This window comes from Tachysurus vachellii, chromosome 13 (assembly GCF_030014155.1).
Source record: "Tachysurus vachellii isolate PV-2020 chromosome 13, HZAU_Pvac_v1, whole genome shotgun sequence".
Taxonomy (NCBI): domain Eukaryota; kingdom Metazoa; phylum Chordata; class Actinopteri; order Siluriformes; family Bagridae; genus Tachysurus; species Tachysurus vachellii.
The window spans coordinates 12,350,213-12,373,995 of NC_083472.1; the positions used below are offsets into that span (position 1 = coordinate 12,350,213).

A 23,783-nucleotide genomic window follows, 5' to 3' on the forward strand; every position below is an offset into this window, starting at 1 on the left:
TGTACAGCTGGACAAATCTAAACACACAGGTGCATGTGGTGTGGGCCATATAAACATGTGTATAACATTATGTCCACAAACAAGTCTTCCTAATTCCTGAGCATCATTAAACAGCCGATAATTACTTTCATACAGAGAATGCACTTATACCTTCCAACAATATTTTCAGTGTCAAAGCAAACTTCAGCATCAATAAAAAGAAATTAGAGTTCAGCCTGCAGATAAGTTCTTTGCAGATAAGTATGTTCTTTGAATACTTGCCGAAACAAAATAGCTTCAGCACAATGTCATTTTATTTCCTAAGTTTATGGAAGCATGTTCACTTTTTTCACAACTTGGCCCGTCTCAGGCATTACATCAGCCACGTTTAGGCGTGAGAAAGCCAATCCTAGAGGAACGGAAAAGGCTAAAGTTCGCTGCTTTCTAATTGTCTGATGTATTTCTGGGTGTTTAGCACAATCCCCACTGTTACAGTGTCAGGAGAGGTGTTAATCTAAAACCAAACACTCTACACCTCCCTTCTACTGAGCTCCACCACTGCTAGACATCCACAAGCCATTAGAGAGAAGCCAGTCACGCTAGGCGTCTGAAACTATGTCTCTAAAGTTGTGGGGAAATTTAACTGTTCCATAAAAATGGTTCAGTCAACACCCAGAGTTGTTTAATAGTTATAAAGCCGTATCAGTGTTTCCCACAGATCTGAAATATACTTACATCAGGGGACTGAAGACTGGCAAGACGCTGTCGTGTACTAGCATGTTTTATATATATTTAAACAGATACTGTATAATGTATAGGACTGAAAGACATGACAGATATTAAAAATAAAAACGATTTCAAATCTCTCTCTCTCTCTCTCTCTCTCTCTCTCTCTCTGAAGAATTTGCCATTTTAAAGAGCTAGAGAGCAAGAATTGTTATAACCAGTACAAAGCAGTGTATGAACTGATTTCACTGACTAAAACTAAGTGAAAGAATAGCACATTATGACATGTTATCAATTATTTTGGTTAACATTTATAAGCAACATTACTTTATTCCTGAAGTCTGACTTCTTTGTTGGTTTGTGAACATTGGATATGATATCATCATGTACTCCGTTACTGCACAGAAAAAGAGCATTAAAGCAACTGTTTGTCTGCTTGTTCAGAAGGAAAAGAAGGTACACTCAGATTCATGCTGAATAGTTTATATAATTTTGGCTTGTGTGGTTGATTATTTAATTAAGTATGATTAAATATTTTTACCGCCCTTTTAATTTGTTGTGTTTCTCAGCAATGCTTCTTTTTTTTTTCAAGTTGTTTATCAGTTATTTGATTATGAGGTGATTTACAATGATTGACCCATTAACCGTTATGTCAACTTCAGACAGAGGAGAAGTGAAGCAAACTCAGTCCCCTAAACTTCCCACACCTCCTAGCTTAGATCTGCCTGCCTTTTAAATAAAAGCACCATGTTCATCCAATTGTAGAATGTCTACTGAAAGCAGAACAACAGCTAGATCTCCAATGTGGAGGTTTTTGTACAAACCCACCCATTATTGTGATCTCCGGTGCAGAATTCTGTAGATGCTATTTTATGGATAAATGTTACGGATAAATGTAGATTTGTTGGTTTAGAAAATATATTTTTAATGGCCCCATAGAATATGCAAGACTCAACCTGCTTTTTGAGTTATTATTTGATTTATTTAGGTGGTGTAGGAAAGCTTTTATACCGCAGGCTTTTATCTGTGGTGCAGGTTATTACAGTGAACCTTATCTGTCCTCTCATTTGTTTTTGTCTTTGAGCTATCTCGATTTCACTGAAAAAACGTAAAGACAAAAACAAATGAGGGGACATATTTGGTCGTCAATTACAGTAATACCGTTGTTTATTTCTTAGGTGGGAAATTTTAATGACTTAATTGTATAAGGAAATAAACTGCATGAGAATGTTAAAATTGTGTTAAAAGATGCTACTGCTGATGAATAAATAAGTGTAAAAAGAAAAAGTGTCCTATGAATACATTTGTAGTATGAATTGTATAAAATGTTTTTATCTCTCTCTCTCTCTCTCTCTCTCTCTCTGTCTGCGTTGTCACTGTCAATTTCTCTTAATGGATTAATCATTACAATGGTCATTAAACTGTGTGCAACACCAAATGATTACATAAGTGTTGGAACCATTTGAAATAGTATTGGCACACACATCTGGGGGACTGAAGAGATCAGATCTTGCCTAGCTGAGGGAACTGATCTCTGCTCTTACATTAAACAGACTCCAGTGAGGGACACTCACAGGCAGCATGTGATGAGCAGAGCTCCTGACTGTAGAAACCTCTCTGAGACCTGCTTTACTTGAGAGAAAAAAAACAGAACACATGCCTCACAAAAGACAAACTGTGTCAGGTCTCTGAAAATATATCAGATAAAACCCTACGCAATGGTCACACCGGACGTTAACTCAATGCCTGAGCTGCTGAACAGTCAATCTGTAATCTAGCAATTGTTCATCTTAAGAAAACAGAATAAAAACTGCAGTGTTTATGTGGTTGCTGTTAGAACATGTTGTTATCTGACTCATTGGGGCCTTCAGGACAGTGTATGATGAAGGTAGCTTGTGGAATTTGTATTGTGATGTAGTTGACCTAGTCTTTCATGCTGGTTGGTGTTGTTTGTGAAGGAATACCACAGCACTGTTTGTACTAAACTCCAATGTATATGTACAATATCGTAACTCCAAACCAGCATCTCTGAACTTTTTTCAGAAATATACAAACACAGGGTCCTTTCTGCTTGTGTGTGTGTGTGTGTTTAGAAGAGTAACAGATGTGTGCCTAGCCCATGTAGAAACTATGGTTCCTCCAAAGCACACTCAGATGCCTTAAGGAAGTCAGCAATCCTCATAGCCTCCAGACAGCTGATCCATGATCATATGATGAGTTTATGTGTGTTTATGTGTGTGTATGTGCGTGTGGGTTTGATTGGCAATTTGTGGTTATAGCAGCATGTCTTGGATGTCTATCTTCATTTGTCTAGCACTCCTTCCCAAGCCAAACCCAGGCTCCCCATCTTTTTGACGTAGAGTGGGGAAGAGAAGAAATCTGCTGGCATGAGGTAATGCAGTAGAGTAATTGAGAAAATGACAGCTTGTCCCTGAGGAGGAGTGAACCTACCCCAGTCCCCTGGACTTCCCCCTACATCCTGCTCAGATCTGCCTCTCCATACTGTTTAAACAAGAGCACCATGGTATTCCACTCAGACATGCCTGGTGAGCGCAGAGCAGCAATGGGCTTCTCTGTCTGTCTGTCTCTCTCTCTCTCTCTCTCTCACTCTCTCTCTATCTCTCGCTCTCTCTCTCTCTCGCTCTCTCTCTCTCTCTCTCTCACACACACACAAACAAATTCTCTTGTACATATACAACATGAATACACACAGACCGGCACTATTACAACATGTCCATAAACCTCAAGTCTCACTCAATGACGAACGTTAAACACAGCACAGCAGTGGTTTTCTCTCTCTCTCTCTCTCTCTCTCTCTCTCTCTCTCTCTCTCTCTCTCTCTCGTATACACACACACACACACACAGGAAGAGGCAATAATCCTGACTTATGGCTCTGTACACTGAGGTTTCAACACCACATAACTTTTGCTTTGACCAAGCAGATACAACTGAGTGGAACTGAGTCAAACAAGTGGAATTGACAGACCTCACAGCTCTCTCATGACGACCTGCTCGAGCCAAGAAGCTGCTTTTCTACCTAAGACAAGGGCTGCTGCTGCAGCACCCCCAAATTCCAGGATTCCTTTAACACCAATTGCTAACATAGTTAAATAGCAATAAAAATAGAAATTAAGTCATTTGATTAGTTTGTTTTAGCTTGAAGGCATCTTAAACTACAGTTATTTGCAACTAATTACAATATTTCATTCATTTTTGAAAGAGACATTGTGTTTTAACTAACTTTCATTTCTAATGTTAGGGAGCATCTATGAAACTCACTCTCCAGAACATAGAAGTTTATGATTTCAGGATTCTCAGTAACTTGACAAGCTGTGTCTTGCTAACTTCAAGACTGTGAAAAAAAGAGATCGATTTATTGACTGAAGACTTAAAGTAAAAATTCTAGTGGTTTAAATGATGCCACAGTAACATGTTCTTTGTTTCCCAATTTAAAGCAGAAGCGTAAAAATAATAAACATAAATAATGAAGAGACATGAAGATGGACGAGAGAAAAAGAGAGTGAGTGTGTGTGTGTGTTTCTAAGTGCTCAGTGACAAAGATGAATGGCTCTTATCTCAACACAACGCTGTGTCTCCAGAGCTGCTCTGTTTTACAGCCCAGTGTGTGTTAAGTTGAGGAAAAAAGTGATACAGAGAATAACAGCATGTGATAATGCTTTTGATATGAATTGAGGGTTGTGTTTCAACTCTGTGTGCATGTGTGTGTTTGTGTGTGTGTGTGTGTGTGTGTGTGTGTGTGTGTGTGTGTGTGTGTGTGTGTAGATTCACACTCACTTGGTTGATGTGTTTGAGTTTGTCAATGATCTGGCTGACGACCGGCTCGGGCTGCTTGTGTTTGGTGTCTGATCCATGAGGGTGGCTCTTCCTCGTCCCTGAACCTGAAAACCTATTGAAACACAACAGAGTCATTAGGCAAACACTTATAGGTCATGCGTGCCAGTAATTTAATTCCTATAACCATGTAAACCAAAGTTTAGTTATTAGAGTAAACATGGACTTTATTGCCATCTAGAGGTGAAATAAACAAAAAGACTCCAGGAATGTAATGATTTTATTTAATAAAATGATTAGATCAATGATATGAAATAATAAAGGACACAATTAGACAGGAAGTTAGAGCTCTCTCACAAGAGAACGGCTGTATGGTGTTTAGGTGGAGATTTGAATGTCACATACTTAAACTTAAAACAGATTTTTGATGTGAAGCTCTGTGACATGAACCGTCATGAAGGGTCATAAAATATATACATAGTTATATAAATATTTCTGGAACTTCTATATGTAGGATGTGGGTATGTGTGTGTTTGCTCTCTCTCTCCCTCCCTCCCTCCCTCCCTCTCTCTCTCTCTCTCTCTCTCTCTCTCTCTCTCTCTCTCTCTCTCTCTCTCTCCCTCTCTCTCTCTCTCTCTCTCTATCGCTCTCCCTCTCTCTGAGGACCAGTGAGGCTCATGTTCCAGTAGATTACCCCCTATTAAAATATAATTAGTGTTGATGCAAAGAGACTTGCCAGGACAGACACTGAGGCACACAGAAGCACTGAGCGACTGCTACAAATCCCACTCTGACACACAAATTAAACTTGTACTAACATTGCACTGCCAACCTTAAAACTCCACTAAAGTCAATAACACATTTCATCACCTGTTTGATTGCGGTACAGTGTGAGAATTACATACACACTGTGAATTTACAATAAGTGCCATCGGTAAATATAAATATACCGATGTATGATTCATCAAAAATCTGAGAGAGAGCGAGAGAGAGAGAGAGATAGAGGATAAAATATTCAAAGATATGAGATCATAAGCCATTCTTAGCAATGACATAACCCATCATCATTCACAGTTCCTCTTTGCCCTGTTTCTTCATTAAACCAAATTACATTTGCATACTTATTTATTCTGCTTCTTAGCCATGATGGCAGCCCACCTTCCACCCCTAATTATTACATTAATAATGCATACATCTATTCCAGAAGGAAGTATTATGGAGATAGAAAAGATGAACAAAGATGCTATACAAAGGTACTAGAGAGAGAGAGAGAGAGAGAGAGAGAGAGAGAGAGAGAGGTGTGGGGGGGGACTCAAAGTGTTCAATGGCGAAGGTGAATGGTTATTATCTCAATATGAATCAAATTTTTAAAGATTAATTAAGCAGCCTTGTTTCAGTATAAGTATACATCATCGCTGATGAATCCTGGGAAATTTTGAATTTTGAACTTTGAAGCCTTTATTTTATTTGTCTGTCTGGCACGAAATCGATCAAATTAAGTACTTCTGTTGTTTAAGTCCATTATGCTTCAATATAGATTCATTACACAAATCTAGGTTACAGAAGAGTGAAAGAAGGTATGATGTGAAAGAGATACTGACTCTATATAATAATTACCATGGCAACCAACAAACCAGAATTAACTAAGAGAATCTACCATGCTGACTTCCAGTTGGCCAAATGTATCTGCTAAATGTGCCCAGAATCTTCAGCTTTGTAATCATGTGTGCATACCAGAGAAGTCAGATGAAGGAGTAAATAAAGGGAAAGGTTTTGTTTTGAGGTTATTCTTTTCACAAAATATTTCTGAAGATCCTTTTCTCTATATCTTCTAGACACATCACACATCTGGAGAAACGCAAGGAGAAGAAAAAACAGTAGAAGGAGCAAGAAGAAGCATGTCTGTAAAAGGGTAAGGCACAGTCTCCAAAAAGAATCGCTGACTATCTGATGCTAAAGATTCATTGCTCTTCTGGGTATTATGTGAGTTTATCAGAGTCAGATCCACCGATCCACACCACTAGAACGAAAACACACCCATGACTGGAAGGAGAACAAGAATAAGGACAAGTGCAAGGATACTAGGATATGGTATAATTATAAATACACTGGAGAAGCATTCTCTAAATCTTTATTTGAATAATTTCTCTCACTTTGATCCCAGCATAACTAGAAGGTAACCACGAATAAGGAACTGAAGGAAAAAGAGCTGATGGATAAAGTCGAGTCTCCAGAGAGCATCTCTGACCTCCATTGTTCTTACATGATCCCAGAGGTTTAGGAAACCGAGTTAAACCTGCTTCAGAAATAGTAATCCTTGAAAAGTCACCTTCTTCACTGCTTCCTGTCTGTGTTTATCTGAATTATCAGCAAGTGTATGTGATTGGTTAAGAAATGTAGAAAAGGTTGTGTACTAATTACAGCAAATAAGTTCCCAAACACCAAAACGATGTGTGCAGCTGGATGAACACAATGTACCAGAATGCAACACAGACACTGTCAGGATCCAGGACATGAAGTGTATGGTGTATAGGGACCAATCAACGTGATGAACATGATGCAACACCGGGACACTGCAAAATCACCAAACTGCAATCCTATAGAAAATTGTGTGGATCAGCAGGTTTAAGACAGCGACGGCATCAAAACCTGACAGAATTGGCCCTATTATTAAGGTGAGCTGAGACGTAAACAATACACAGGCATTTCTTTAGCTGTCTCTTTCACACACTGCTTACACCACTCATATGGAGTTGTGAGGCTTTATTTTTCTGTCCCAGTTTATCTTTGAAATGATGAATGTTTTGCAGGGCAGCATGATGGTAACATGAGGAGAATCATCACCATGTATTCTTATGTACTCTTTAGTGCAGTGTTCTGTTTGTGATTCAACATTTTGATGGAATTTATAGTTCTGTGGTAAGCTTGAGGGAGCACAGCGATGCATCGTGTAGCGTTATCACATCACAGCATCAGGATCCCCAGTTCACACAGTGCAACACAACCCAGTATCTCCAAAACCACTGACTGAGTCTCACATACACATTTATATGCATTGCACTGGCATATAAATAGCAAGTTATTGCACACACACACACACACACAGATTATTGCACATGTACTTCAAGTAATTACTGTCCCACTAGAATAATCTGGAGATTATTTATAATAAGAAGAATAAGAATAACTATTATTAATATTATATACAAATTTAAAATACACCAAAATGAAGCACATTATGTGAAATTACTGAACCAAACTCCTTTCTCTTATTTAAGTGTTTGTGTCACTTCAGTTTTAATTATTTCGCAAATGTAATAAACTATTTAAAATTTTATTCATAAACCTGTCATTTCAAAACATCTCACATCGTTATCTACATATAGATAACGTCCCCAAAAGTAATTTCAGCTTATGCACATTTTCTGAATAACAAAACAATTTTAATATAAATGCTTCATTGCTCTCTAAGGGTTTAACATTTTTTGGGAGTGCAGAACTCCAGGGCTTTACACAGAACCTAAAGGTCGCTTGTTTTTATAGCACAAAGACTTGTACAATATATACAGTCAATTCCATGAATAACAAAATGAAAAACAATTACAAACATATTTTTTCTTCAACATATAAGCTCTTATTTACTCCATTTTCTCTCGAAAAAACACAAGTTTAAAAATATCTGCAAATAAATATTTCATAATCCACACCTAAAGAACTATCTAGAGAGATATTAACGTTAAAACACAAAATATTTCAGTATGCTTCTCATTCTTAAGTTGGTGACTGTGTTTATGCTTATACAACTTAGTCAACAACAGGATTTTTAACAGGATTTAAATCTGGAGATTAAGATTAAACATTAAGGGCTAAAATTTCATATACATCACATGATTTCTTCAGTTCCACAACAACCTGTTGTCTCCTCCTTAAAAGCTTTTTGGCTATATTTGGACAAATAAAAAAATCATATCTATAAAGATAAATACATATAGTCCTTTGTGGTGCCAATACCTTTATTACATGTTTGAGATAAAATACACTATATATATACACTATATATATATATATTTATATATATATATATATAAAATATATAATATGTACGTCAAATATACTCTTAGGATGTGTAGTAGACTTAATGGTCACACTAAAAGAACTCGTAAAGGGTCTATGTAAAAGCCTGCAATACAGTGATTCTCTGAAAGAGTCACAAGACCCCTTTTTTGTAAGCCTTAATTATCCAATAAACCTGTAACCTCTGACTGTTCCACTAAAATGACTTGGAAATAATCCAGAAGTTGAAAAGCATTTCACTGCATGTTGTACCCTGTATGTATGTGTATGTGACAAATAAAATTTGATTTGATGTGACTTTATTACTAGCAAATTATTATCTCATCAAAATGGTCAATTCCAGGCATCGGAACAATCTCTCCTACAGCAGAAGTTTGTCTCCAACTGTCTGCTTCTAATTATCTCTGGAAGGCAAATAAGTGACCACTGACATTATCTGACTGCTCATCATGGAACAGTGATTGCGCTCTGCAGCTGCTTTCTACTCCACTCATAACTACATCTCATATCTGAAGCACTTGAGCTAGCAGCTTAGCCATGTAATGCCGAAACTGACAAATAATAATAATAATAATAATAATAATAATAATAATAGTAATAATAATAATAATAATAATAATAATAATAATGATGATGATGTTGGGACGTGGTAGCGGACGTGGTTAAGGTGTTGGACTACTGATCACAAGGTTGTGAGTTCAAATCCCAGGGCCACCAGACTACTACTACTCCTTGGTCCCCGAGCAAGGCCCGTAAACCTCAATTGCTCAGCTGTATAAATGAGATAAATGTAAATTGCTCTGGATAAGGACGTCTGCGAAATGGCATAAATGTAAATAACACAACAGTAGTCAGGGAGCTGATAAGAGAGTTGGTCATTTTAAGGGCTGTCTCCCTCAATCACAAAATCATTCCAGTGCATTGGAAATTCATCCTTTAAAAATCCCTAAAAAAAACCACACTGAACAGCAAAAATCCAAGGAGCATCAATGCTCACTGTGATCCCTTGCTGTAAATAAACGTCTTATTTTCTGAAGCTTCTCGGCTCTGAAAGAGGTGGACAAACTCTCAGCCAACTTCATCTACAAATACTGTATAAGTAGCTTGTTATCAATGTTATGGCTATCAAATGATCACTTAGGTTAGAGATTTTTAACTTTGTTTCGTGTTATATATGGTTTGTCTGAGTCTAACAAAGTTTATGATTCAAAAACGTCCACTGAGTAACCTACAATCCGGCTTGAATTGCCAGGACAGAAACCTGTGTGATTAACCTGACAAATAAAATGGCATATAAAATTGAAATATATTAGATTAGGAAATTGAATCATCAGTGTCCTTACTAGTGTCCAACGTCATGTACACTATATATTGACTCACTGCCTATGGAACTATGGAAAAATCTCATACATAAAAACCACATCCACCAGCCATTACAGCAGCATGAACCAATTGAGTATGTAGACAGACACACAGAAATAAATAATAATACAATACAATAATATATTTCAATCCCAAATTGTTAAAGTTATAATGACATAATTCGAAAATTCTAACAGCATTAATGACATTGCACTCGAAAGACAAAGTTACAGAAGGTACAGGTGCAGAGACACAAGGCAAAGTGATATACAACAAACTCCATATTGGGTTCTGCTGGGTGAGTGCAGAGCCAGGCAGAAGCGGAGAATGAGATCGAAGGAGCAATTAAGCAAGCGGAGAGAGGCAACAGCTTCGAACGACATTAATAACCCTTCACGCAGCCTGAGTCAAGATTTACACCCTAATGCCTGTCAAGCGAAGGATGGAGTGTGCAGAGCTCATCACTTCTCAACAAACACAACCTTCAGCTCACCTACATCTACTCTATCTCTGCCTCAGGCACACAACACAACAAAACTCAACTGTCTACCATTTAAACCATCTCACAGCATTACATCATAATATGTTTCTTTGGTCAGACTGGCACATTGGCAATATCCCAGGAAGTAATGCAACAGGATAAATGCACATCATTCTGCTCTAAAATACATAGAGTAGAAAATAATAATAATAATAATAATAATAATAAAATGAAATAAAATAAATGGTGTATTTGTGTAGTGGGTGTGTACTGTAACAGGGCTGTCGTTCACTCACTTGTCTGTCATTTCCTGCCCGTTCCAGCAGAGGGTGCCGTTGAGTGCCGCTGGGTCTCGGCTGCACAGAGTCTCCCCGAGATTAGCGTAGAAGAAACCGAAGCCCCTCAGGCTCTGGATAAACTCTCTGTAAATACAAATGTATAAAGATTAGAAATATGAAATGGTGATGATTAACACACAAATATGAATTAGTTCTGAGAATTAAAACAGCAGCAAAAAGAGAAGAGAATAAAAAGAAGTTGAAGAAATCTGTGAAATCAGATCTCAGAAATTTCCCTATGATTCCAGGAAGAATAAAAGTTGATTTGTAGTGTTTTGATGGTAAATGGACATCATTGAGGATCAGAATGAACAGACTGCTGCTCAGGACCAGGTTTACTCATGTGTTCATCAGTGAGAGGGAGGGAGGAAGCCTGCAAGACGGAGAAGGCAGAAGGCAGCTCAATGTCACTGTCACGGCAGGAGACAAAGCCAGTGTTAATGAGCCTCTCTCTGTCAGCATCACCACACACAGGCAGACACACACACACACTCATTGTACATTCAGACCTACAGACACACCTGTGCAGATCAAATTCCTACATTTATAACTGGCCCCCACACACACACACTCTCTCACACACTCACACACACACACTCATTGTACATTTAGACCTACAGTCACACCTGTACAGATCAAATTCCCACATTTATAACTCACACACACTCACACACACACACACTCACACACAAACACACACTCACACTCACTGCACTTTTACACCCCCCCAACACACACTCACACACTTTTGACTAATAAACTGTCTTTATAGAGTTGAAATGTCAATGTTTTTGGACCACAATTCCTACATGTATAACTGCCACACACACACACACCAGACACACCCCAGACACACACACATCTCAGGTCAGCATTGCTCAAGCCATCATTAGGAGAAGAGTCCAGTCTGAGCTGTATGCAAGCCCTCTAGATGTCTAGGTGAAGGTTAAGGGCAGAATCAAAGGAGAGCACTCAACATTAAGAGTGTGTGTGTGTGTGTGTTGTGCTGAAGAGCTATCTATTACAGTTTGCCAGACTACTCTCAGAGCTGCGGATGTAAGAGACATCAGTGAACTGTTTGATTTCTACAAAAGGCACAGATGCACCATGAGTAGCTTCAATCATTATTTAGCCATTAGATACACTATTGACTTACTGTCATTTTTTTTTTTCTATTTTCAAAAGTGAAGCAATAAGGAACCCAACAGTGTAATATACTATAGCTATCTCAAGTAGTCTAGTGCATTGCGTTTGGTCTCGGCTGCCAAGGCTGTTACTTCAGAGGCCCTGTCCAGACTGAACAGCTTTAAGACAATGCATTTCATTTCAGTATTCAGCAAATACAAAACCTTGCTTATAGAAAATCTTATTTTAATTAAGAAGGATGTTTAAATCAATACTCTATTTACATGAATGTTAAATTTAATACCATATTCTAACTCATTTATAATAATGCAAATATAATTTTGTCAAGTAGCTTAGAAAGGAGTTTTGTACTGCCTAAAGGCACATGTAAAAAAAGTTTATATAGCAAAAATGCTTTTAAAAATAATTAAATAAAAGAATTGCCATCTCTCTGCAGTTTCGAATCAGGTCTGATTTTTATTTTTTTAACTGATAAATGTTTTTTCTCTCACTCACTTTCTGTAAACACTTTATCCTGGTCAGGGTGTTGAAGGGTTTATCCCAGGAAAAGTGGGTGTGAAGTAGAAATACACCAGATGACCCTCCGCTGAAGAGCAACTTGAAGGGGGGGGGGCACTTAGGGGCAATTTATCTTACCCAATCCCAGTACTAGCATGTTTCAGATTTAGAAGGAAACCAGAGAATTTGGAGGAAACCCATACATGCATAAACAATAGCCTGAGCTCAGGATCTAACCTGGGACCCTGGAGCTATGCCACCTGATAAGTGGTCTGTTTCTCAGACATATAGAAACATTTCCTGGAACTTATTATTATTCTGGAAAAAGTAATTTAGAAAGCTACAATTCGATTCATTCTACTGACACAAAAATACAGAAATCTAAGATACAAATCTACAGAGAAATAGAGGTTATGGCCAGTAATGGATTTTAATTTTAGCAAATGCTAAAGTTTGAACGTGATCGCTTTGTAACAAGATTAAAAAATATGGCTAAAAAACTGCCATGAAAAAGGATTTGCCCCTCTACTTTTGCACATTTTCCACAATAGTTTTAAATCCTCTTACAAAATGTAATACATGACAAGAAAAACATGAGCAAAAACAAAAAAAAGTTTCTTAATGATTGTTTCATTTATTGAAGATAAAACAACTGCAAATAAATGCACCTGATAATTGGAGATCAGAAATTTACACCATCTTTCACATCACTGTAGAGGAATTTTGGCTTACTTGTCTTTGAAGAATTGCTTTTATAATTCATCCACATTGGAGACTATTGGACATACACTGTCCGTTTAAGTACGCTCCAAACCTTAATTTGCTTTTGTCTGATCCATTCCAATGTAGACTAGCTATTGTGCCAATCACTGTAAAAATTGGACCTACTCCTTTAGGATTTTCTAGTAGCGAGCAGAATTCATGTTGCTCTCAATTATGTCTTAGGCCCTAAAGCAGTAGAGTTTTCCCACACCATCACTCTAGCACTACCATGTTGTTGTTGTCATGATGTATTTTATCACAAAATTCTGTGTTAACTTCATGTCTAATGTAATGAGACCCATGTCTTTCAAAAAGTTCCATGTTCAACTAGTCCACTGTACATTATCTCCAAAGGTCTGGAGGTCATCAAATGGCTTTTTGGCAAACATAAGGCAAGCTTTTATGTTCTCTTTGTCAGCAGTGATTATCATCTTGCATATTTTCCATGAATACCGTTTTGCCTTTCTAAATGTGGAATCGTGAATACTACATTCTTGCAAGCCCGGCCTCTTCTGAGAAGCTTCAGCACTGTTCCAGGTTTTCTCCATTTGGAGATAATAGCTCTCGCTGTGGTTCACTGGATTCCCAGAACCTCAAAAATGGCTTTGCAACCCTTTTGAGGTTGATGTATTTCAGTAACCTTATTTTTCATTCAACAGGGCTGAATTCTTCTACGTGTCATGGCTGCACCAAAGCCGGTGCATAACTAAGATTCCCATCACCGCACCTCAATAAATCAAGTCACATGACTGCATTCACCTGTTATATGTTTTGGGTTTAATAAACACTAGTCTAAGAGACCAGTCTTGCACAGCACTCATTGTTTCGCATTTGTCTATTGTCTCAAAAGCGCAGTTAATGATTTGGTGTATAACTTTGTGCTGTATGAATCATTTGTTTGTCATTGAAACAGAATCTGTACTTTGCACTCTGTCGTTGCCCCACATCCCTGATGCTGGGTATGTCTAGACTACCTAAAGCCAGTTGTCAGTTACACTTAAGTGATTGATTGAATAACTAAGGTGGGAATTACTTTCACAAAGGGCCAGTTGATGTTGGGTAACATTTTTCATTCAGTAAATGAAATGATAGGTGCAGTCCCAATCCCAATGATGTCAGTCATCGGTGGCCAGCAGGGCAAAAAAGGCAAGTGTGTCAGAATTATAATAACACTATCTGATTAATAAAACACAAACATTTTGTCAAGAATTTACAACACAGACCACTACAGTATCCATTGTAACAATGGTGTCAAATGGGTCCTAATTTTTCCTCTGACCTTAACAAGTTTATCTTCTGATTCTTAAGAGGTCCTCTCTATTTCTGTCATCCAGTAGATTTCTAAAAGTTACTCTTGGCTCAATAAGAATTTAATATTGTCTTAATCACAAAAATATTTTTTTTGTATTCATATAAGTAAAACTATATGAATTGTTAATATGGTCCTTGCTAAGTTCATTAATAGGCCTCTAATGGAATTTGAACGGAAAATAGCACAAAATATTGTGGCTCGGATGCAGGGCAACACCTCTACGCATCTGTATTACACACTGTGCTACTTTAGTACAGGAAACACAACCATTCATTCAACCATTACCTGCGTTGTCCAGAAAGAGTCTCATCTGGATCGAAGTTGACGGGCTGAATGACTAACGCCGGCTCCACTGGTGATGTCACTGCACGAGCCTTGCGTTTGGGCGTGTGTGAACACATGCTGCTCACCTAAAAAACAAAGAGAATATTTAGGTCTACATGCCTGTTTACTGTCCCAAAACAAATATCCATATGACTACACCTCTGGTGACACACTGTGCTATTAAATACATTGTGTTGTACACTAGTGTGTAGCTTTGAACAGCTTTAAACATTTCATTCAGAGATGAGGCTGTGAAAGGAAAAAAAATTCAAACTTTTTTAAATTGCCCGTGTCAACTTGTAGTGTCCCCTGGGGGAATTCCCGCTGGCATCTTAAGGGCCTTCCAAGTGCGTGATGTAAACAGATTTGGAACGCAGGGCAAGACATTAATGAGCCAGAAAGGCCTGAAACTTTTTTCCCCTTATTCAGCTAATCACTTGGCTCACCGCACAGCCTTCTTCTCTAGTTTGTTTATTTGGGCGACGTGTGACAATAGGATTTACATAACAAAGCTACACCGCTGTCATGCTAGTCAGCTACTTGCACCTTGTTCTTTCACTAATCATCATCCTGTGCAGCTTCTTGTTCTCTCTGATAAACAGCATTGTTGTAATATGGGACAACATCATCATATTAAACACAGAGGCCCTTCTCTGTGCAGGGATGATAATAGAAAGTGTCTATTGTATTCAGGTGCAATAAAAATGCAAATGCATGTTACTGTTTAGCTTGTGCTTTAATGAATTGCTGGTGGATTAATTTCCCAGGGGGGTTGGGAACTTAATTCTTAATTCTGGACTGAATTCTGCGTTGTAATGTTAGGAGCTAATTGTGCCCGGCTGGCTGTAAGTGAATATGTGCAATACACCAGCTGCAGAATACCAACGGGACCAAACATCGCACTTCGACGTCTTCATCAAAAGGTGAGAGAAGAGAAGACATGCACACACATTTACATATGCACACACACAAGCACAAACACACACAGACACACAAAGCTCAGTTGCAAAAATCAGAATGTGAAAGGTGTAAGAATGAAGATGACAAACACATCTTTATCTTTTAACATATCTTCCACCTTTCAAGGGAAAAAGAAAGCAACAGAAAATGCTTACTGAAACACGGGAGTAACTGACGTCTGAAGGACTTTTGCTGTATTTCATCAAAACGCATTGCGGTAATTGTATTGCTTTGTATAATGCAGTGGTGTATTTCAGCTGTATGCTAAGTTTGTGGTTATGTTTTAGCGACATTGGTGTAACATGCAGTTTTGAATTCATATAGCCACAAACGCCCAAAGATAAACATTCATTAGCTTTAACTGGGATTTCAGTTATTTTCTGTTCTTTTCTCAGCACAAGGATGTCCAGTTATTATACAATGAAACACGAATAGTCCTTTACATTGTGTTGTTTGTGTTTGCACTAAATGTATTTTTTGTAAAGAGGTAGTTTTCACATGCTCTTCTTCTATTATCTCCTCTTTTCTAACCTCATTCCATTGTTAATTGTTGTTTTATATTGAACACATTGTTTCTCACATCATGTAACATTTACAGTATGTGGCATGCAGAAGTACAGATAATGGGAATATTAAATAAATTAATATTAAATCCAGAAATAAATAATACACTTCAAAATGTGCTATAATAAAAAATATTAAATAAAAGGGAACCATCTTGATGTTTTATTTCTTATAAACTGTACATTTAACAACAAAAAATATCAAATTATTTTAAAATGTTACACTTTTGGTACAGGGGCTAAACATTTTTGAACATTGAAGATTTTCGAGGTCAAATTTGTCCCATATCTAATATCTGAATTGGATTTTTAAGTACATGAAATTGTGAAACTGCACATGCCATGTGTATAGTATGGGGAAGTACAAGGGTTTTCAGGGGTCACCTTGACACCAGAACTGTCTGTGTTCCACCACATTTGTCCTGGTTTCCACTGAGACAAGCATCTGTTGCTCTGTGAAGGGCTGAGAGCAGGAAGCGTTACCTGTGACAACTTTTACATCTCATGTAAAGTCAGATGCTCCTACAAAATCCCAATGGTGGGCACTGTGAGAGAGGCACCACCTCTTAAATTAACTGAACACTGTATTGTATGCTTTATCTGTTAAACAAGTTTGTTTCTGTTGTCACTTATGCTATAACTAATTTAACTAAATTATAACTATATTCTATGTTATATATTTAATCATTCCATTACCCCTTTCTCTCTTTCTCTCTTTATTGATTGAAATTAAGACATATCTTGTCAAGCAAACCACAAACCCAACTGTCCTGAAGACTTCCCTATGATGGAAAACGTAAAGTTACTGTTTTATCTGTTACTGTAGAAAATGCGGACACTGGAGACTCCTTCCAGAAATGGCAAACAATTATCTCCTCAATGAACAAAACACACACACACACACACACACACACACACACACACACACACACACACACCTCCCCCACATTTTCAGCCAAGTTAATGTTGGCCTGTCCCACCCACTAACCAACTCTCACCTATAACAAGAGAACTACCAAACCCTGAAGATTTGGCAAATACATGCTTCCTCTGAGACATTTAAATCCAACCTCTGCTTTTCTGGACACTCAAAGGAAAGTACTATCTACTCTGTTCTGCATAAACAAGCTCACAGTTACCAAAGGATGTTGTTTCTCTTATTGAAAGAGGGAAGCAGTAATGCAACTCCTTCCTCCGCTGACATACACACCACACAGGATACTGTGTTAGATGTCACTATACAAATCATTATATATTATAAAGATGGCATTAATATAAACTTGTCATTTATTTGGCTCTAAGGAATGTATCAGAGCTGGAGTTCCAGAAAAAAACATTTGAGCTCTGTGATACAACCATCAATGTAAATCAATAGAAACTCTTTCTACAAGACAAAGCCACAGGAGAGTAGAATTTTGCTGAAGCTCGTGAAGAGACAGGAAGTGAGAAGGTGATCACACTATTCATAACAATTTAAATTCAGATTTATATTCGATCCTGATGCAACATGCTGCATATTAGTGTAAGTCCAAAATATCTCTGCAACACTCACACTATACGCACACACACACACACACACTTTTGCATCCAAACACACACTAATTCACAGCTATGGCACACTCTCTTCTCCTAATGCTCTTCCACTTGCTTGCTCTGGGGAAATCTTTAGTGGCCAGCCTCTCCCAGTGTAATTTTGTGTGTGCAGAGAGGCCTTTTCCGCCCCTGGCCTTGATTAATGTGGGGCTTGTGATTTTCCTCAGAGGTTGACGGCTGCACGTGTGGGACTCAGGGGACCTGTGGCACAGGGGAAAGCGTAGGTGAGATTGTTTCTCTCATTAGCAGAGTATTATTAACACGGAGAAGCAGCAGCTATACTGGATAAGACCACTGAGGGGATAAGAGCGATGTCAGCGAGGGTTCTGAAATATCTACCAACAATCTTTTATCTGTACTTCACACACCCAGAGAGCGGAGGAAAACACAGCACTCAGTAAATACACAGTCACAGTGTGTATCCCCAGTCATCAGTTACAGGAATACTCCAAAGCATTTCAACTTAATCTCATCCTACTGTATCTGTAGGTATGTCTGATTAATGTGACCATTTTGATTTGGATCCCTGCAGTGGGAAAATAATATAATTATCAACATTATCAAGACAGCTATCGTGTTTCAAGTAAATGAGTTTTCCTAACTTCATAACTTTATAGAGACTGGATAATGCAAACCATCTTACAAAACACAGTGAATGTTTCCAATGGTCCATGTGGGTTTTTCAGGATTCTCCAGGTTCCTCTCAAGCAACATGCTGCTAAGTAGTAAATGCTATTTGTGAATTAGTGTATGAACATGTGAATGTGTGTGTGTACATAAAACCCTAACCGGGGTGTATTCCTGGCTTGCATTCTTGGGATAGGTGACAAATTTACCACCACTGAGATACAGAGCTTAGTAATGATAATAAACAAATTAATACACTCATGAATTCATCAATGCTATTTGTAAATTAGGATGTTTGGATGGAACAGCTTTGAGATTTTCTTATGTCATGTTTATGTCATACTGAATTCATGTTATCTAATCAGCCAATCATGTGGCAGCAACACAATGCATAAAAGCATGCAGATGCAGCTCAAAAGCTTCAGTTACTGTTCAAAACATAAGAGTGGGAAAATGTGATCTCTGTGACTAACCATGGCATGGTTTTTGTGCCAGATGGTCTGGTTTGAGTATTTCAGAAATCTCCTGTGATGAAAGAGGCCACAGGATAATGACCAGACTGGTTTGAGCTGACAGGAAGGAGGTACACAAAAAAGCACTTTTTACAACCTTGGTGAGCAGAAGAACCTCCTAAGTTTGAGGAGGATGAGCTATAACCGCAGAGGACCACAATTTCCACAAAGCCTTCAACAGATCTAGGTTTGATGTTCTGTGCAGGCTGAGATGCTTTTCTGCTCACCACGGTTGTAAAGAGTGATTATTTAAGTTACTACATCCTTCTTAACAGATCAAACCAATCTGGCTATTGTCCCCTGTCCTTTCTATCAAAGGTATTTCCACCCAACAAGGTGGGTGACCAGCATCTCTTGACCAGCATCTTCAGATTCACTTTGCATTGTCCTGCTGCCATCTGATTGGCCGATGGAATAACAATGTGAGCAGATGTGAGTTCTCAGTTTTCTGACCTTTATTATCTTGATACAGGAAAACATATTATGCAATCATACCAACATTACAGAAGCAGCAAATATAGATAAGGTTGAAAAACAAACGGAAATAACATTGTCTTGGTCATAGATTATTGAATGCAGGTCATAGATTATTGAATGCAGCATAAAGGTTTGCCTGGAAAATAAGCTATAAATGAACTCGAAAGAACAGTCTGCTTTATGGAAATAAATAATGCAGCTGGCTAACTGTTCTTGTTATGCCCACGCTACAACTTTCTGACATCTTTGGAGAAGTCGGCAAAATTGGTCCACTGAGGAGTGAATAATACTGGAAACTCAGAGTGTGCTAGACAGATATATATTCATATTTTTATTTTTTCCTCTATGATGTGAAGTGGACAATCGAGTCTCCTTACTGCAGCCATACGCAGTCATCCGCATTCACCGCCCTCCAGTTCCTGTGAACATTCTAGCGGTAAATTTGTAAGTATCCCTTCTTTCTTTCTTTCTTTCTTTCTTTCTTTCTTTCTTTCTTTCTTTCTTTCTTTCTTTCCCTAGAGACATATGCACATCAAACTCTCTAATATCTACTCTCTAAAAAGTCTTGTCCTTGAAATCACTCCCCAATGCCTGAAAAATGTTTTTCCTCCAACATTTCTCATCAGATCATCATTAGTTTTCTACTTCTGCTCAGTAACTGGTAAAAATAGTGCTTCATAAATCATGCACCATCTTTTTGTCCCTTTTTCTCACACACAAATGTAATAGACATTAGTAAAAAAAAAGAAAGAAAGAAAGAAAGAAAGAAAGAAAGAAAGAAAGAAAGAAAGAAAGAATAGTTGGGTTGCCATCTTGGTTCAGATGTGATACAACAGTGTTTAAGCAGGAACGAGATCAACTAAAAGCACATAATCAATCTGAAAAACAGGCAGTACTCTTGTCCACAACCAAGAGTTTCTGTCTTTACGACTGATTAAAACCAACAGCTTCAGACTGCTTTCCATTGACAAACGATCAGTGTTCTTACATCTCCTAAATATAGAACCTGGTTCACTCCTCTGGTTACATGCTATAATCAATAGAAGACAGTTTATTTCTTTATACTCAAAACTCTCAGCTCTAAACCACAGACACATAAACACATGCACTTAGATTCTTTTAACAGTAGGACTGCGTTACATATCTGCATTAGCTTGCAGTCAAGGTCAAGGACACTGTAATATGAAGCTGTACTCTGATGTTGTCGTGATGCCAGTGCTCCAGTGATGCCAGTGCCAGTGCACTATGTCCACATCGATGCCCTCCTCCCTATCACCTACATGTGACCAAGTGTATTTAAGTATTATGTTGTTTTCTCTGTACCTTATTTAATGAAATAGTAAACTATAGAAAACTATAGCACACTACGCTTTTTGGATATGGCTGTTAGTGGCTTAGGCAAGAACTGATTTAAGGAAGAGATGAGGAAATATATTTTAGCAAAAACATGGCATGAGTTGTAAATTACAAGGATTAGTCTGACACACTCATGGATTTTGGGTAGACGCCAGACAGTAGAAGCAGTGATGGCAGACATATATTTATCATTTAAGCCAACAACCAATAAAGATGCCCCATAAAATACCTTTAAAACAGTTTGACTGACCGAAAATGATTAAAATAAGACTCTAGTAATTGGGGAAATTAGTTTTTAATCTCATACAATCAGATCTGCATTTTTTTTCTCCTTCTACAGTAAAAGCTGAAGTACTTCATCAGCTGTGCCCTTGGTATCACTATGTTCATAATCTGGTGTTCAAACAGTAACAGGACAATTGGATACTCTTGTTGTTGGTTATTACCTAAAAATGGGATTAATCAAAGAAGTCTATATAGTGCAAGTCTGTTCATTTGTTTAATCCCATTTTTAGGTAATAGCTACTATATATATATATATATATATATATATATATATATATATATATATATATATATATATATATATATATATATATATATATAAATATATATATATATATATATATATATATATATATATATATATATATATATATATTTGACCAGCAATTATTAATTTCTGTACTTCTACCACAGCGTGTCCATTGATCTTACTCACCTGATTCTAATTATTTTATTTCTCAGCCCTTTTGTGAATAAGTCAGAGCAGAACAGAGACAAAATAAATGCTGAGTATGAGGACTTTAAGACTGGGAGTCATTTTGGTGTTGTGTAAGTAGAGTAAGAGTAAGAGCCTTATTGTTAGACATTTTAAACTCTAGAAAACATTCCTTTGATGTGTTGATGCATGTGTGCATGCACCTTAGGGTTTGTCTGAATACAAATAATGTTTTCCTAACAGATATAAATACAAATACAAGTAGGAGGTGCACCGTCAGATTTCTGTTTGTTTTTTTCCTTAGAAAGCCTCTCAAAAAAAACTAAATGCATGCATCTAGAATGAGACTATAACAAAACAGTTTCTCAAGCAAATGGTATTTGCTTTCATGAAGACACATATAGACGGACACTGAACTATGCAATACATTTATTTACTTTACATAAGTTTTAAACAAGGCTATTAGTTTGTTTAGATTTAAATATATATATATATATAGGGCTTGTGTGTAGTAATTGAAAAAAGAATTAATCTTTACTTGCACCTTACTGTCCAGTCAGCGCTATACTCTGTGTACACTTTTGTAGGTTATTGCATTGTCCATCTTGCACTGTCTGCACTTTATGTTGAACTGCATTAGTGTACTTAGTTCTTAGTTCCATGTTATTGTACGTAGCTTTGTTCTTTATGAGCACCACGGCCCTGGAGGAACATTGTTTCATTTCACTGTGTACTGTACCAGCTATATAAGGTTGAAATGACAATAAAAGCTTCTTGATTCTGTTGACTCTTGATAGAATCCACTGAGCACACTGACAGTGCTGGCTCTTACAGTATTTTCCATTGTGGTAGGGTGTATATAGACCATGCTGACACTGTGTTTAAATCCAAATATGTATGGATATGGACATCTGGAACATTGAACAGATACAGATAGTTAAATTGGGTTACACTCCTACTAACCTGATGAGATTGGATAGATTATAGCCAAAAATAAATTCAACTTTGTTGCTTAGTTGCTAAAGATCACACCCACATCAAATCATGGGGAGCCTGATAATTACCTGATGTGTTGAATCAGGTGTTTTAAAGCAGGGAAAGCCCTCAAATGTGCAGCATGTGACCTTTCACGTCTGGAGTCTGACATAGTTTCACACCACGTTATAGATGCAAACAAAAATGCTGTTGCAGCAACTGGATTGCTGCTGACATTTCACACTTTAACATGGAGCTGAAATAAAATGAAATGCTGTATACTGTATGCAATGCCTCCATCTAGTGCTCTTAGAACTGAAGCCTGGACTGAGTAGACATTTCTCAACATAAAACATGCTGAAATACATTCAAATATTGCATATGCAGAGGACAAACAAATCCTCAAATTTCAAACACTGCACATGCACCAACATATACACACACAACCATGCAACTCACACACACACACACACACACACACATACACACACCAGACAATATCAAGTATCAAGCGGTAGAATCAAAACAGCATAATTTCAGACACACAGCTGAGAATTTTATTTACACTCATGTGAAAAAGAAAGTACACCCTCTTGAATTCCATTGAGTCCTATCAGGACATAACAAAAAAAATACTATGGTGCTTAGCAGGTCTTAGTTAGGTAAATATAATCTCAAATATACAACACCACATAAAATTTTACACCATGTCATTATTTACTGAACAGAAATGAAACCAAAACAAAGTCATGAGTCAAGTTACACCCTTACTGCTTCTATAGGAAGTAAAAGCAAGTAGGTATTGCTAATGAAATGCCCTGTGTAATTGATCATCAGCAAATGTTACCACCTCTATAAAAGCAGAAGTTTTGGCAGTTTGCTGGTCTCGAGCATTCAGTTGTGCAACCTTAATTCCTATGGAAGTAGTAAGGGTGTACTTAGTTTTTCACATATGGTAAAGTGTAAAACCAATGAGAATTCAAGACGGTGTACTTTCTTTTCCACATGAATGTAGTAAAGATTTTATGCAAGTAATAGACAGGTATAGGTTTATTATGTTCACGTGTGTGTCTGATAGACTTATAGGTGTTAAATATACCACCATGCAGAAACCAGATACAGAGCAAGATCTGAGCCAGCAGTTTTTCAATATTTCATGAGCATTTGCCCTTATGCACACAAGAGCAACTGGAGTGTGTTATT

General features: G+C 37.5%; 1 protein-coding gene across 1 annotated transcript in view; it reads right to left on the bottom strand.

Annotated features, from left to right (window-relative positions):
* gpc3 (glypican 3) overlaps positions 1–23,783 on the bottom strand; it is a 99,317-nt gene that overhangs the window by 30,383 nt on the left and 45,151 nt on the right. Inside the window, exons 4-6 of the mRNA XM_060885966.1 lie at positions 14,758–14,882; positions 10,713–10,838; positions 4,503–4,614 (exon numbers count right to left, since the gene is read on the bottom strand). Coding sequence (XP_060741949.1) covers positions 4,503–4,614; positions 10,713–10,838; positions 14,758–14,882 — 363 coding nt within the window. The remainder of the gene's footprint in view (positions 1–4,502; positions 4,615–10,712; positions 10,839–14,757; positions 14,883–23,783) is intronic.